The sequence below is a fragment of the Elephas maximus genome, chromosome 15, assembly GCF_024166365.1.
Source record: "Elephas maximus indicus isolate mEleMax1 chromosome 15, mEleMax1 primary haplotype, whole genome shotgun sequence".
In the NCBI taxonomy this organism is placed as follows: Eukaryota; Metazoa; Chordata; class Mammalia; order Proboscidea; family Elephantidae; genus Elephas; species Elephas maximus.
In genome coordinates this window covers 537,604-552,722 of record NC_064833.1, presented here as the reverse complement: position 1 = coordinate 552,722, position 15,119 = coordinate 537,604, and the positions used below count along the sequence as shown (strand labels likewise).

The window sequence follows — 15,119 nt, the reverse complement described above, 5'->3', positions numbered from 1 at the left end:
AGAAAAACTGTCAGCCCAGGACACAGCGAGACGGTTTGTGACCATGTGTGTGGCACTGGAGGCAGCTGGGGCAGAACGGAGGCCCCAAGGCTCGAGCAGGACACCAACACTCCATGTCCATCTGCCAGGTGGACACAGTCGAGGCAGCAACACAGGGCGCCTGAGATGGCCCATAGAAGCCTAACTATGGGCTCAGACTGGCCAATCCCCTCACACATGAAAGAGCACTCATCTGTGGGAGAGGGGTGGGCAGTGCTAGCAAGCCGGAGTCAGGGGGAGAGGGAAGAAGGCTGGAGGAGCTGCAGAGGGGGAAGAGTCTGGATGATCATGGAGTGGTGGTAGTGAAAACCCCAGTCAACACCCTTCTCCCCCCACTTTCTTCGTCTTGCTAACCACAAGCTTGTTTTGAGCAACATTTTTCAGGAAATCGCAGCAGGTAGTGGCTCCATCCACTGAACTAGCCCCAAGCTATACCTTGAAGCATGCGCAAATGGAAGAGACCAAGTCCTTCAACCCATCCTGGACCCGATTGTCTCAGGAAAGAACAATATTTCCCAGCCCATGATTTCACCCGATTCCATTTTAGAAGCGAGGGGTCCCACTACACGCACATCCGATGGAAGATGATTTAATATCCGGACCTCCAAGTATAGGCATGGGAGGGCTAAAGGCTGAGAGTTCCGGGTACCAAACCTAACCCCCGATGCCACTGAAAACAAAAATCTCCCCAGCCCCCTCAGATGGTGAGCACGTGACCTTATCCACTTTGTGTTTCCCTTAAAACTGGTGGTGCGGCGTCTGTCGTATTTCCATCGGCTAATAGGACAGGACAAGAACCCTTGTTCAGTTACAGTAGAGGGGCCGCTTCTGGAAGCTGAGGTCAACAGTCTTCTAGGGCTCTCAGCTGCTCCATTCAGAGGCTTTTGCCCCCCAAAACCAACTGCATTCTCCCTCAGACCTTGCAGCTTGGGCCCCCCGCCTCCAGGCCTGCATGGCCTACTGCTTGCTGTCCCAGCCATCTTCGTGGGGGAACCCTGGCACAGGCCCTGTGCTGGGAGCCGGTGGTTTTCTGCAGGCACACACCCCATGCTCTTGGACATCTCTTTATGTTTAGGAGGGTGGGATGGACGTCCTTGTGCCCTGGGGATCTGTGTCAGGCCAGCCAGCATTCAAGATATGGCCCTTCCTGCCAAATTTATCTCAGAGGCCTGGCAGGTGAGTCCTTCTCTGCTACCCCTCTCCAGTGCAGGTGGGCCTATGAAGCCTAATGGGAGCCCGACTTCTAGCTTTCCTGTCCGAGCGTCTGCGTGTTGGGTGAATGGGATGCTGGATTTGATGTCCCTCTTAGGCCCCTTTCCGTTTTGTTCTTTCCTACCTCCTTTCGGCTGCCTGGAAAGTATATGGTGATGGCTAGAGCTCTGGCAGCCATTTTGGATCATGAGGGGTGATATGGGATGAATTGTGTCACCTAAAAATATATGTTGAAGCCCTAACCCCCACTACCTCAGGATGTGACCTAATTTGTAAATGGCGTTGTTAGAGATAGAATTAGTTAAGTGAAGGTGTGGTCATCCTGGAGTAAGGTGGGCCTGCAATTCATGGTCTGTGTCCTCATCAGAAGAAGAGAAGAGGCAGTCCTTCAAGGGCCCCAGGCAGAGAAAGGAAGAAGCCCCCTCCACTGCCTTTCCTTAGATCCTTCCATCCCATTGAGGAGGCCAGGCCTGGCCCCAGGGCAAGAGCATCTTTATTGAAGCTGGTGACTTGAGCAGGAGAGGGTGCCTTTCAAAGACACATAGGTTGTAGGTGTGCCAGGGGCCAAGGTAGCCTGGGGCTGGGGTCAGAGTCTCAGCCAAAGACTATGGGTCAGAGGGAGATTTTGTCCTCGTATACGGACAGCAGCAGCAGGATGACCCAGCCGCCCAGCAGGCCCACGTTGTGCAGCAGAAAGAGCAGCCAGGGCCGCGGGTCCTGCACGTGCAGCATGGCTGGGAGCTGGGGAGCAGATGGGTCCAGTCAGCGGCAGCTGGGCCCCCACCCGACCGGATCCCGGGCAGCCTCCCCCCGCCCCCGTTCGCCCACCACCGCACCATGTCGCAGAGCGCCACATAGAGGAAAAAGCCCGCGGCCACCGCCAGGATCCAGGCCTGGCTGTCCTCGCCGACGCCGACCGCGAGCGCCACGTAGAGGCCGAAGAAGGCTGTGAGCGCCGAGACCAGGTTCAGCAGCAGCGCGCGGCGCACCGACAGCCCGGCGTACAGCAGGGTTGCGAAGTCACCTTGCAGGGGGCGGGGGGGGGGATTCGGACCGAGATGTGCACCTCATCCAAGTAGACTATGCCCCCGCCCCAGGTGTCGCCCACCCTCCCCTATTGAACCCCGTCTCCCGCTCCCCCCACCCTTCCCTCTCTGGATGTCCTGCCTGCCCCAGGTATCCTCCACGGCCCCAGGCTGGCCCTGCCTCCTCACCCAGCTCGTGTGGCAACTCGTGGCAGAGCACAGCCAGCGAGGTGGCCAGCCCGGTCTTCCAGGAGGAGGCGAAGGCGGCGCCCATGGCCAGCCCGTCGGCAAAGTTGTGCACGGCGTCACCCAGCGTGATCATGTAGGGCAGAAGCCGCGACTCTGGAGGCGGTCACAGCAGGCGTGGGTCCCGGGTTCACGGGGGAACCCACTTCTCAGGTCCCCCCTAACCCCCAGCCCGCAGTCCACACCAAATCACACTCGGACTGCCCAGGTGCCTCAACACCCCCAGGCCTCCCTGAGTGCTTACCTGAGCTCAGTTTCGGGGTCTCCTGACTCTGCTGGTCTGGGCTTTCTGCCACGACCTGGGGGGATCCATGTGGATGAGGCTCCGGCAGGGGAAGTGGAGGAGGGGTGCAGGGCTGGGTCCCCAGTCAGCATTGGACGCCAGTGGAGGAGGTCTTGGGGTGGGGCCTGAGTGTAGGAGTGGGAAGGGGCTCCTGGAGGGCGCTTAGTATAGGATGGGGGAGTCAAGGTGCTCACTCACCAGGTCAGCCTGCGAGCCCTCCTGGGGCTGCCTGGGTGGCTGGAGCTGGCTGGGCTTCAGCTGCAGGGACATACTGTGGCTGTGGCCGCCACGGCTGCAGGACTTGCCCTTCTCCAGGTCCTGTGGAGAAAGCAGCTCAGGCCCTCCACTCCCCACCCCGCCTTGCCTGTCCTCCCGGGCCTGGGCTGTGGGGAGCCTGACCTCTGGATCCTGGGGCAGCAGCAGGTTGAAGAGGTTCTCAAACAGGAAGAAGGCATAGATGCCACCAAGCACAGCCAGGAGGCGCCAGGTGGACTGGGGACTGAGACCCTCCTCACCGTGGCTGTGATCGTTGTCATTGTCATGGCTGTGCAGCCCGAGCACCTGGGGGATGGGGTGCGGGGTCAGACTAGCATCTCGGGGCCCCCCCTCTTTCCCCTGCCTGTGAAGGAGGGCTCCCCCAGTAGGGTGTGCCCTGGAGGGTGGGAAGAGGAGTCCCGTGAGGGGAAGGCTGTGGGTGTCTGAAGCCTGACCTGCGGTGTCAGGTGCAGAAGGGCATCGCCAGTGAGCGCGCCTACAGCCATGCTGAGAAAGGTCTGGATGATGTAGTGAGTGGCAGTGGGGCAGCCCTTGCAGGCCAGCAGTGCACCTGGCACCGAGAGCAGGCAGATGAGCAGCGTGGCCAGTGAGCCATACAGGTACTCTGGGCGGAGGAGGGGGGAGTGAGGGGGGGCATGAGTCCTCCCATCCCCTATCCCTGCCCCTAGCCCTGCTTCCAGGTGAAGGAGCCTGACTCAGGCCTCTGCTCATGGTGACCCTCCAGCTCAAAGCCCTCACTCCCCTTCCTCCTTTCCCTTTCTATCCTCAGCTCCTCCTACCCCTGCCCAGGGCTTGCCACTCCTCCCCCAGCCCAGTGCCCTCTGCCCACCATCACCTCTTCCTCCCGAGTGCATCCCACTGTCCACACTGTCAGCACCCCTGGCACAGCCAGACAGACACAACTGGGGAGGCACTCACTCTCTGCCTGGCTGAGCTGGTCCTGGGTGGGGTTACTGGGCTGGGGGCTGCAGGCCCCACTCAGCTGCTGCTGCACCAGGGCAGGGCTGAGTTGGGCCCAGGCCTCAGGGGCCACCCCGGTCTGCTCTGACAACCCATACACGGCCATCACATCGCTCGGGCTCAGGCATACCTGGCGGTGGCAGGGTGGGATGTCAGGGGCTGAGCAGAGCTGTGGAGCCCACCTCCCCAGGACCCTGGCCACAGAGTACTCACTGTGTCCCACACATTGGAGCTGCTGTTGGGGGTGGCAAGGGGCACAGGGCCCTGGCGGCTATGGCTGCTGTGGTCACTGTGGTCCTGGGACCCATGGGCCTCCCCTTCTCCTCCTATCCCCAGGCTCTCCATCAAGGCGGCCAGCTCTGGCAGGGGGAGATAGCCAATGGCCACCATTCTTCGGTGTGGGCCCAGCTGTGTTCTCCAGGAGAGGGGCACAGGGGTGAAGATCCATAGGCCACAGGCCCTCCTCAGCCCTGCATGTATACCCAGCAGCCCCATGGCACCGCTCGCCTGCTCCAGGCCGGACCTCACCAGTCAGTGTAATGTTGGGGGCCTCGCTGTTGTGTTGCCGAAACACAAAGTCCACGAAGTACTGTGGGGTGGGCAGGGCGTGGAAGCAGGCGCCACTCTTGACGTGGTCCAGGAGGGCGGCCAGGGCTGGGCCGGGGCCCCCAGGGCCATCCGCCGATGCCTCTTCCAGCAGCTGAGGTACGTCCACACAGGCCTGGGGGAGAAAGGCAGCCCCGCCCTCAGGGTCCGCCACTGCCTCGAAGCCTCCTGCCAGCACCTGCCCGGGGAACATCACCTCCTCAAGCCTTTTCTGGATTCCTCACCACCTCCTCCTGCCTCACCCCAACCTGGCCCCCTACCACAGCCTGGTCCACTGCGTTCAGCTTTCCCAGGCTCCCACCATCTCTCTGGTGCTCCTCCCTGCTGCCCAGAAGCCATGTCTGCTCTCCAGGCTGATATCTATGGCCGTCTTTCTCCATCCTTCTCCCCTGGAGCACCCCCCCACCATAGTTGCTGGGAATTTCCGGTGAGGCTTTGCCAGGTGTTCTCTTGCCATGGCCAGGCCCCGGGCCTCCTCTCCCCTGCCTCACCCACCTGCCAGAGCCCTCACCTCCTCCGAAGCACGCTGGGTGCCTCCCTGGATCTGGATCCTCTGGAGCAGCCGGCTCAGGCCCAGGGTCAGGGCCTCAGGGCGTTCAAGCGCAGCCAGGAAGTGGTCCGCGCGGGAGCCCCAGCGGCCCCCCTGGATGTCAGCACATGTGCCCTCAGGGTCGCTGAGGTAGAGGGCCACAGCCGCGCTGAGGCGGGCAATGTCCCCAGCGTGCAGGACAGGCTCCGGGGGAAGCCCTGGCTTCCCAGGCCAACCAAGGGCCAGCACATCCTCCACAGACAGACACTGTGGGCAGAGGGGCAGGTGGGCCGGGGCTGGGGCCACAGAGGACACCCCCTCCCTCACCCCCTATGCCTCCCTACCACTCTGGGATGCAAGTGGGGGCCTTGGGCATGGGCCTTTCTCCTCCTGGAACCACAGCCAATGTGACAACAAGGGGGTAGGGGACCCCAGGCTCCGGGGAGAACTGTGTGCCCCCAAGTCCCTGCCCACCCACCCCCAGCCTACCAGGGAGAACTGTGTGCCCCCAGTCACTCACCCACCTACACCCAGCCCACCAGGGAGAACTGTGTGCCCCTAGCCACTCATCCACCCACACCCAGACCCTGCCCACCAGGGAGAACTGTGTGCCCCAGCCACTCACCCACCCGCACCCAGCCCTCCGCCCACCCACTCCCAGCCCACCAGGGAGACCTGTGTGCCCCCAGCAACCCGCCCCCCCAGCTCACCAGGGAGAACTGTGTACCCCCAGCCCCCTGCCTACCCACCTCCAGCCCACCCCTTCCAGGACAGGCCCTGGTCACCTGGTGCCGCCCCCTGGAGTTTGCCCGGGGCCCTTTGTGGTAGCCGGGGTGAGGCGGGTGGGGGAGGGACGAGCCTGTCGGGTTCTTACCTTTCCACACGGCCCAGAGGTGCAGTGCACACGGGCCGCTAGCGTATTTAATAGGCCGCCCAGTGCCAAGCGGTCCAGAGCACCGCGACCCGACGTGAGCACAGTCAGCAGACGGACAGGCTCAGCTGCTGCTGCCACCACCAACAGTGTGGCCAACAGCAGCCCTGGGCCAAGTCGGGCCAGGTAAGCCATGCGCAGACCCCGGACTCTGTGCTGTAGGAGGAGGTTAACGTCTGCAGCTCGACCACCAGGGCTGCTTGGGCCAGACTGAGGCCGAGCTGGGACCTGCCCGGCTCAGGCACAAGACCTCTCCTAGGTATTTTCTGTGGGGCACTGTGATTGGCTGCCAACACGGCCACAGATTAGGCTTTCCAGTGGCAGATCCTCCCAGATAGTGCTGGGGGCGGGGGCCGCACCCCTTCCCCTGAAGGGGCAGCCTAAGCCTCTGAGGGAGCTTGGGGTGTCCCCCCGCCCCGTAACCCTTTCTCTGGGGCTGCCCTGAGCTGAGGGCCTGGGGACAGGTGATGCCACCACGATCACAGCGGGCCAGAGTCACAGCCTAGTCCCACTGGGGACATTCTCAGCCCTAGAGCCCGCCCCTCCTGGTGGAACCTTCCTGGCCCTGCTACTCAAAGCTTCTCAGAGGCTCAGAATCTTTGGGGCCTCAGTTGGGGGTGGGAGGTGGAGGATCTCATCTGGGGCAAGAGTGGAGAGAACAGATAAGCTCCTGGCAGAGTCATACGCCTTCCAGGCAAATTCCCCAGAAATAGACAAAGAGGGAGGAATGTGGTCTTCTCTCCTGCCCCTTGAGGGGGACTTTGTGGGCCAGGCCCCTTCTGGGACTCAGGCGAGGTGCCTGGGGCCTGTGGGGAGAGGACTGGTCCCAGTACTGCCTCTTCCTGCTGATCATTCCTCGGCCTTTGCACCCCTGCGGCCTTATCTCTGGTGGCCCAATACTGCTGAGTCAGGAGGCTGAGGGCGGGGTGGACCCCAGGGCACCGACCCCCCCCCCCCCAGATGGATGTAGGTCTGTCCTGGGTACTGGGAGTCTCAGGACAGCCTGGCCTCCTGACTCCCTAATCAGTCAGGTAACAAGTTGCTGCCTGCCACGTCAGCTCAGCCAAACCCTGACCCCAAGCTCTCTGCTATCCAGGGAGCTGGGCGTCTGCATAGGAGCCTTGGAATTCCCCTGAGGTGAGGTTGGAGGACTCTGTCCGCTGGCCCTGTGCCGATGGCAAGGCGGGCAACAGCAGGTAAGGTGGGGCAGCTACTCAACAGCAGGTAAGGTGGGGCGACAGCTCAGAAGGAACTCTAAGAATCTCGGGTTCCTGTTTGGAGAATGGGGCCTCCAAGAGATGGCATGCAGGTACTTGCGCACGTGTGCACACGTAACAGGACCCTCCTGCACACTTGCTGGGCACACATGGTGGCTCTTCTGACCCGAGCAAGAACACGGGCAGTGTAATATCCAGGGATCCTAAGAGCAGCTGGGAGAGGGGAACCTGGGGAGGGGCGAGGAGACACCTGCCTGCTGGAGGTTCAGATGATGCTTGTATGCCTGAGCCCGGTGCTGGGTCAGTGTGGTAGGAAGCAAGACAGAAGGAGGGCAGCTTCATGCCCAAACCACTGCACCAGGCTAGCCTCCTTTGAACTGCCTCTGGCCACCCCCTGCTCAAGGGGTCAGCACAAAGGTCCTGGCCCAGGTTCCTGGGTTGGTCTAAACAGGCCTCCCATGGCCCCACTTCATCCCTCTCCCCCAGCGTACCTCCTCTCAGTCACCAGCTTCCTGAAATCTTCCCATTGACCCATGGCTCCTCCTAAAGCCAGACCCTTCTCTGGGCCCCCGGACCCTCTGTCCTGCATCACCACACCCCTCTCCACTGCCATCCCTTCATCCCCACCATGTTCTCATTAAGGTCATCAAAGGCCCTCCTGCCAGTCCAATGGGGCTTTTCCTGTCACATCAACCTGCCCTTGACCCCACTCCATTCCACCTTCCTGTCTGGGGGCTTCTGCCCCCACTCCCGCCCTTCTGAGGCTCCTTTTCAGGGTCTCTCCCCAACCTAGCCCTGGAGAGTGCCCAGGCAGGTCCTGAGACCTTCTGTGCACAGACTGGTAGCTGGGATGGCATCCCCCTGTGCGTCAGGACTTCTTCTCACAGGACCTCTTTCTAGAACAGCAACCTTGTCCAGCCACCCCCTGGACACCTGCCTCAACCCCAGCCCCCACATTTCCGCAGGAGCCCCACCTCCTCCCAGGTACTCAGTACCTTCTTTCCACCCACCACACCCATCATACACCCTTTAACCCTGCAGACAGACCGGTTCTGCCCTAGCACAGCCTCCAGGTCATTCCGGGCTGCCTCTCCCAACCCATTAATATAGCAGTAGTCTCTGGGTGCAAGGTGAAAGCCAGCCCCCCCGCCACCCTTTCAGCTGCCCCTCCCCACCTCTGCTTCAGGAACAGGATTCCACCATAGACCCTGACTTCCTGCCAAGAAGCAGCCTTGTTTCAGGAGAAATAAAAGTGCTACAGTTACTCTGCCTGCCATTGTCCTGATTCCAGTTGTTAAAATGTGAAAGACAAGTGCATCTCACAACCGAGGTGTACTGTTGTGTGATTTGTTTGGTTTCCTTACAGGGCAGGGTGCTGTTGGCACTCATAGTCCTCTAGTGCTCGTGAACAGACACCCCCAGCCCTGGGCAAGGGCCACTAAGCCCCGGGGCCCTCTTGGCATGGGCCTACCATGAGCTGTCCACAGGGCCCCACACGAGCTAGGGTTTAAGGAGGGCCCTGCAAGGGAAGGCTTGACCCACCCTGCAGCTGGGAGTGTGGGTGCCCCACCCTCTTCTGTGGGCCCTCAGATGCCTCTCTGTTCATGGTGAGGGACAGGTGGTCTGGCAGGAATCCATGAGGACTGGCAGTTGGCTGGAGCCTGGGGCAGGATGGACAACACTGCCCCTGCCCCTGAAACATGCCCTCAGCTAGAGGGGAGCGTGCCTGCAGCCTCTTCTACTGCTGGACTCAAGCCACACCTGGTCCAGGTGCTGCAGAGCCCCCGACACAAATACGAAGGCCGCCCCTGAGCTTAGCCTGCTGCCCCCAAACTGGCATCTGGGCTCTTTTTGACGAAACGGGCTATGTGAAGGACACGGGGGCAGTGACAGAGCCAGCTCCCACGCTGGCGGGGGGTGGGGGGTGGGTACAGCACAAGGCCACAGAGCTTGGAGCACCCTCTCCAGAAGCAGATGGGGGACCCAACACCAGGCCCAGAGAGTGACAGAACACACAGGCTAGCCTCTGGGAGACCCCATAGCATGTGCAAGGTCAGACAGCATCTTTATTGTAGGCAGGACAGGAATACGCCCTTGGGTTGAGGCCATGCCCCCAAGCACTGATGCCTCAGACACATGGACAACACCCGTGACCATCCAGGAAAGAGCCACCACGGAAAAGGCCACCCCCAGGCCAGGGTGGGGGCCGAGCCTCAGGCGTGCAGGAAGCGGTTGAAGGCATTGTAGGCTGACTCCAGGTCAAAGAGCATCTGGCGCACCTGGGAGTCGTCCAGCTCATCCGAGGCGGACATGCCGCTCAGGGTCTGCAGCCTGGAGGGAATGTGGTGGGTGTGTGGCTGTGTGGTGGGGAGTGGGAGAGCCTGGGGATAGTGGGGGGGGGGGGCAGGGAGTAGGGTGGTGGGGGACAGGGAGCGGGACAGGAGCTCCCAGGGCTGGGAGGCTCTGCCCAGCAAGGACAGACTCACCACTGACTGACCGTCTGGCGGCCCTCAAAGTCGGGGGGCAGGTGGCTCATTCGGTGCATGGTCTCCATCAGCTCCCGTAGGTCAGGCTGGATCTGCAGACACCACAGCCCCACTTGGACCCACCACCCCAGGCACTCACCTCCCAGGAAACAGGAGGGCCCCACAGCCCTAGCTCCTAGCAGCCCCAGCCCCAACCCCAACAGGTGGGCGACCTCGTCCATAGCTCGGATCTCCAGGCGCAGCTTGTCCATCACTGTGATGAAGAGCTAGGGGGAAGGCACTGAGTGAGTCCACTGCCTGGTTGAGCCTGAGCTGGGGCGGGGGGGTAACTGCAGCCGTTCTCCTGGCCTCTCGTCTCCCAGGCCCCTCGCCTGTCCTCTCCTCCTCAGCCTCGGCTCCTGCCTTTGCTGGGCCCTCCTCACCGCACCCCTGTCCTGCTGCCCCTTGGCATCCTGGCATGTGGCTCCCCAGGTCCCACACCTCCCAAGGGTACCTGAGGCACTCAAGCCCCTGCCCAGTGTGACCCTGAAGGCATGCGGCACCACCTGCGTGTCTGGATGTCCCAGCCACGGGGATTCTCTAATGCCCGGGGGGAAGCAGTTGAAAGAGACTGGTGGATACCCACATACACTCCAAGGAAGGGCACGACCCCAGGAGCTCCGCCAGGGTGGATTCCATACTCGTCCCAGCAGAATGCCCCCCAGGAGTGGCTCCTCTCCCCCATCACACGCTGCCAGGGTTCTGGGGGGAGCTGCCTAGAGACCCTGCCTCCAGGGAGACAGCCTGCCCATCTCTCTTATCCCTGACTCAGAGCTCATTCCCAGCTGGGGACCGGTGCCCCAACGAGTCAGGATCCCAACCAGTTCAGGACGCTGGGATCCTGGGTGCACCCCCCACCCCCCAGATGGGCCCCTGCCCACCGAGACAACGTCGGCAATGCAGCGGTTGAGGTTGCCCTTGTCATCCTTTATGGTGATGGGCCGGTCCTCCTTGATCCTCTCCATGGCCAGCGGGCAGTCCAGCTGCAGGGAGGGTGGTGTGGGTACCTGGCCTCAAGGAAACGATGCCCTGGAGCAGATGGGCCCCGCCCCAACAGCATCCCCATACACCCCCTATTGGGGCAGAGGACTGAGAACTCACGCGAAACTTGCGACAGAACTCATCGATGGAGCTGATCTCGGAACCCTGGACCTGCCGGAAGGCAGCTTTGTACTGGACCAGGAGCCGGGAGCAGGCAGCCGTGTACCTGGGAGGCCAGGGCTGTGTCAGCACATGCCCAACCATGCTGCACACCTTGCTGCTCCCCTGGGCCATCCAGACACACAGATAGCTCTCCTAGGAAGAAAGAGGCCTGGTGCGTCCAATGAAAAAGCTCTGGAGAGCAGGGGAGGACGTGCCACAAACCCGGGCAGCCTGTGTGGCCTAGCCTTTTGCCCCCTGACCACGCTGTCCATCCCTCAGCCTGGCTCTCGTTGACAGCCGACCTGCACACTAGACAGGCCCTGTACACTACTATGCATCAGGTCCCTGGTGGCTGCCTGAGACCCTCCCACAGGTGAGGGGACCCCCAGGGAGCACAGTAGGAAGCATGCCCCTCCCCTGGGATCTTCTACCACAGCTGCCAGCCTGATGGCTAGATACAGTGCGGTGGATCCCTTTTGTGTGGGTTTTCTTGCCGTGCTCATGTAACTCCCGCCACGTGATTGGGCAGGACCCTTGTGATAAGGTGACTGTGGGCCACCAAAGGGACCAGTTGCTCTGCCATCCTGCTGGACTTGAAATGAGCCACCTCAGAGGTGGGAAAGACAGCATCCCACCACCACCAAGTAAGAACAGCCAGGAACCAGCAAGTCCTTCGGATTTGGGATCCCTGTGCTGAGAAGCTCCTAGAAGCAGATCAGGAGAGAAGATGAGCTGTAACCCTGAAGACAGTGAAAAGTGGTGGCAGGAAAGACCTGCCAGCAGGAGATGGCGAGGTGAGCTTCCCAGCCCACAGAGTGAGAAAGCTGAGTGCCTCTGGGCAGAGGCCCAGGCCCAGGGAGAGGCATGTCTCCCAAGCGTGGCTAGGAAGAGGTTGTCCTGACTGAAGAACTGTATCCTGAGTGTTCCTGAGCTTGATTTATAACCTGTTCCTTCCCTAATAAACCCCATAATCGTGAGTAGGGTCTCTGAGTTCTGGATGGCCACTGCAATGAACTAATGAAGCCGACAGAAAAGTAGAATGCCGTGGAAGAGGTGGTTGACGTCAGAATTAGCGAACACGGTGGAGAGAAGAGACCATATCTTTACCTCACATGAATCACCTCTGGGCTGCTTAGCTTGATTCTCCCTCCCCCTTGTGAAGTTAGAGGAGGTCAGACACCACCCCCACATGGTTTTTACATGGGGGCAAAGGGAGAGCCCTGGGGCTCCTGCTCCCACCGGCCACCCAGGCCACAAAGGGCAGGAACAGGCTTCCGACGACAGGTACAGGGTGACACCGGGCACCGGCCAGAGGCCATAGGGTGGTATGCTACAGACTCACTCATTAGGGGTGACACAGTCTTTGATGTATGCCTTCTCCAGGGCCTGCATCGTCTTCACAACCGCAAAGAGCTCTGCCATGTTGTCGTACCTGTGGGTATGCTACCTGTCAGACCCCCATTGAAAGTGCAGTTGAGCAGACACCTCTGCCCACCTCCCTAGCCAGGCCTGACCACTGTCCTCCCCGGCCCTTGAGGTGCGGGTGGGCAGAGAAGCTGCTCTGAGGAGGAGACCGGTGGGCATGGGGGATTGCATGAGGGCCCTGGACTCACTTCTCACGCTCACGGGCGTTCTTGTACAGCTTCACTTCCTGTGGAGAGAGCGGGGAGTGTGTCAGACCAGCACCACAAAGGCGGCTAGGGACCCTGATGAGGGTCGCAGGGCGTGATCCCATGGCGTGTGCTGTTATCTGGCACTCACCTCATACAGCTCAGGCTTGTTCCCTGGAGCTGCAACAGAGCAGGCAGAGCTGGCAGGTGGCCATGGAGGCAACCAGGACATATGCCCCCTCCACCCTAGCCCCCTTCACAGATGCTGCCCCTGTGCTGTATACCAAAGAGCCGTAGGGAACTGGAAGACAGGGTTGGTGTCTCCGCCCCCTACCAGCTTGCGGGAGGACCAGGCAGGGGATGTTGCCTGGGGGCCAGGAGACTAGGTGTCAGGCCTGGCCCCCCCACTCAGTTGCTGCTCCTCAGCCCCCTCGCCTGCACAGTGGGGTGACAGCACCTGGTGAGCGGCATCGTACAACAGGACTCACACTTCCTTTGCAAACTTTAGGCCTGGACCACGCCCAGGCTTCGTGACCCAGGAGGCCAGGACACCTGAGGTTCAAGAACTAAAGGTTCACCTTCTCTGTGCCTACAGCTCCGGCCACCCGAGTTATAGCTCCCTGCCCGTCAGCCCTGCAGCAGGGACAGACAGCTCCAGCGACACTTACCTCCCAGGCCTGGAGTGGCTGGGATCCCGTGGAACATGCTGGAGGTGCAGGTGGTGCAGCACAGATCTCAGTGTGACCCTGAATGGGAAACACCCGACCCACCTGGGACCTGTCTGGAAGAAATGAGGCCAAAACCAAGGCACGGGGGTCAGGGGCCCGAGTGGAAGCTCAGAATGGCTCAAAGAGTGGAGCCTTTAGGTGGGCAATGTGCCACAGTGAAAGAAATGGGGGCATCCGGGATGGCCCTCCTAGGCCAGGATGCCAGTGGCTGGGGCCAGAGGGCAGCAGTGGAGGCAATTCCAGACTGGCTTTCGAGGTAGAGCCATGAGGCCCCGTTCAAGAGTTTGAAATTGGGGTGAAAACCAGGAAGGAGCCAAGACTGATGGCAGGGTGAACTGAGACAGGCAGAGCAGAGGAGCAGGTGTGGGGGCAAGCAGGCAGATGCCAGGCGTATCCTGGTTGGGGCCCTTGGTTTCAAAGGCAGTCACCATCAACGGTGACTGGTCACCATGAAGACAGCGTTTAACACCTGGGAGTGCGTGGGTACCTGGGCATGGTGGCCAGTGGGGGAGGATACGAACTGGAAAAAAGAGTGGTGCTAGAGAAGGAGGTATGGCTTGTGTTAAATTCTGATTGGGCACAACCAGAAAACAACTGCTGGGTGGGAGCCCAGGAGCTGAGGGAGAGAGCCTGATCAGAGCAGGTAGAGAACCACACGGTGGGATGCCACTCAGAACAAACGCCAATGTCCCATGGCTACAAGCGAACAGTAGACCTCACCAACCAGCCAAGGGGCAAGCAAAGCCAGGCTCCAGGGAAAGCTGGAGCCCTGGTGGCGCAGTGGTTAAGAGCTCCGGAGTAGATCAAAAGGTTAGCAGCTGGAATTCGCCAGCTTCCTTGGAAACCCTACGGCGCAGTTCTACCCTGTCTACACTGGTCGGCACGGTGTTTGGTTTGGTTTAGGGAAAGCACAGCGTAACCGTTGTGAGCTTCAGGTTGCCACAGGCCATCTGGCAGACAGTGGTGGCGACCCCCGGCTGGGCAGCTAGAATTCGCAGAACTTAGGGGCGGACCGGATGTGGGGCCTGGGACGCCCAGGTCTCTGTCCTGGGCGATAGGGGGTGGCCACGCAGTCTGAGATGCTCAGACAGAACAAGGGGCTCCGGCGCAGTCCAGTGGAGAGAGGCCCGGGGAGCCGCGGGTCAGGGGTCTGGGCTCCAGACACGAGACAGCTGGCGAGGGGCGCGGGGCAACTCCCCTAACCCCGGGGAAACGGCTGCAAGCCACGAGCCGCTCCGCCGGGAGCCCCCGCACTCCGGGACCCCGACCCGGCCGAGTCTACCCCTCGGCGCGAAGGCCGAGACTTCACGAAATGGGGGGGCGGGCAGAACCCCGAGCGAAGAGGCAGGGCGCAGCCCCCGTCGGGGGAGACGAGACCCCAAACCGTGGAGTGTAAACACCGGGACGCGCCTGGCGGCCCAGGAAGCCCCAGCGGGGGCAGGGGTCCCTCTAGCGACCGCACGACGCCCGGACACTCCAGAGCCCAGACCAGAGTCGTCCTCTCTCGCCCGGCCTCACCACCTCCTCCCCTCGGCTCCGGCCCCAGGTACCTGGCTGCCTCCGCGGCTCCGGGAGATGGCGCCGGGGGCGGGACGCTCCCGACCGATGGCCCGGCGCTCGACCCTCACGCCTGCGCCTGCGCACGGCGGGGACACTCCCGCTCTACCGCTCGGCGCTAGCCCGTCCCATCTGCGCCCTGGGGCGGAGCGGCCCTGACTTCCGGCCACGCCCGCGACGCGGCTGGGGGCGGAACCAGGCTGCATGTGGCACGTGCGGCCGCGCGCTCTCC

General features: G+C 61.7%; 2 protein-coding genes across 2 annotated transcripts; both read right to left on the bottom strand.

The window, feature by feature from the left end:
* Positions 1-1,731: 1,731 nt before the first annotated feature.
* On the bottom strand, positions 1,732-6,324 carry SLC39A4 (solute carrier family 39 member 4). Its single transcript, XM_049853921.1, has 12 exons — positions 6,051-6,324; positions 5,159-5,443; positions 4,570-4,762; positions 4,255-4,400; positions 4,000-4,171; positions 3,516-3,685; positions 3,205-3,366; positions 3,004-3,123; positions 2,767-2,821; positions 2,466-2,618; positions 2,088-2,275; positions 1,732-1,992 (listed from the first exon to the last, which is right to left on the bottom strand). Exons 1-12 carry the CDS (start codon positions 6,240-6,242, stop codon positions 1,864-1,866), a joined length of 1,965 nt encoding a protein of 654 aa, XP_049709878.1. The 5' UTR covers positions 6,243-6,324; the 3' UTR covers positions 1,732-1,863.
* Positions 6,325-9,349: 3,025 nt separating this feature from the next.
* Positions 9,350-14,985, bottom strand: VPS28 (VPS28 subunit of ESCRT-I). The gene is made up of 10 exons (XM_049854092.1): positions 14,881-14,985; positions 13,271-13,379; positions 12,754-12,782; positions 12,606-12,643; positions 12,335-12,424; positions 10,951-11,056; positions 10,731-10,832; positions 10,023-10,076; positions 9,811-9,902; positions 9,350-9,655 (listed from the first exon to the last, which is right to left on the bottom strand). Exons 2-10 carry the CDS (start codon positions 13,305-13,307, stop codon positions 9,538-9,540), a joined length of 666 nt encoding a protein of 221 aa, XP_049710049.1. The 5' UTR covers positions 13,308-13,379; positions 14,881-14,985; the 3' UTR covers positions 9,350-9,537.
* Between the last annotated feature and the right edge of the window lie 134 nt (positions 14,986-15,119).